At 70.7% G+C, this 249-nt stretch overlaps 1 protein-coding gene across 1 annotated transcript in view; it reads right to left on the minus strand.

The window, feature by feature from the left end:
• FOSB (FosB proto-oncogene, AP-1 transcription factor subunit) overlaps positions 1-249 on the minus strand; it is a gene marked incomplete at its 5' end in the record, with an annotated part of 2,045 nt that overhangs the window by 1,571 nt on the left and 225 nt on the right. The window contains 1 exon segment of the mRNA XM_025214318.1: positions 174-249. This exon segment is cut by the window's right edge and continues 143 nt beyond it. Within this exon segment, the coding sequence (XP_025070103.1) occupies positions 174-249 (76 nt within the window).

A 249-nucleotide genomic window follows, 5' to 3' on the forward strand; every position in this document is an offset into this window, starting at 1 on the left:
GCAGCGGCCCGGGCCCCCCCCCCCCCCACCTATGCCCCGCATGGCAGGCTGGGCTGTGGCATGCCGTGGCGTTGGGGACGTTAGGGGAAAGCCATGGAGTTAGTAACCTCGTTGCTGATGCCCCAGAGGAAGCCGGACAGAAGCAGAATGACCCCAAAGTCCGCCCAGCTCACCGTTTCCTCTCGTGTCCGTCTGGGCCGAGCCCGGGGGGCGCGGGGCGGCAGTGGGGGCGGGGGGGCTCCGCTGTGG

Source organism: Alligator sinensis, unplaced genomic scaffold (assembly GCF_000455745.1).
Source record: "Alligator sinensis unplaced genomic scaffold, ASM45574v1 scaffold107_3, whole genome shotgun sequence".
Lineage (NCBI taxonomy): Eukaryota > Metazoa > Chordata > Crocodylia > Alligatoridae > Alligator > Alligator sinensis.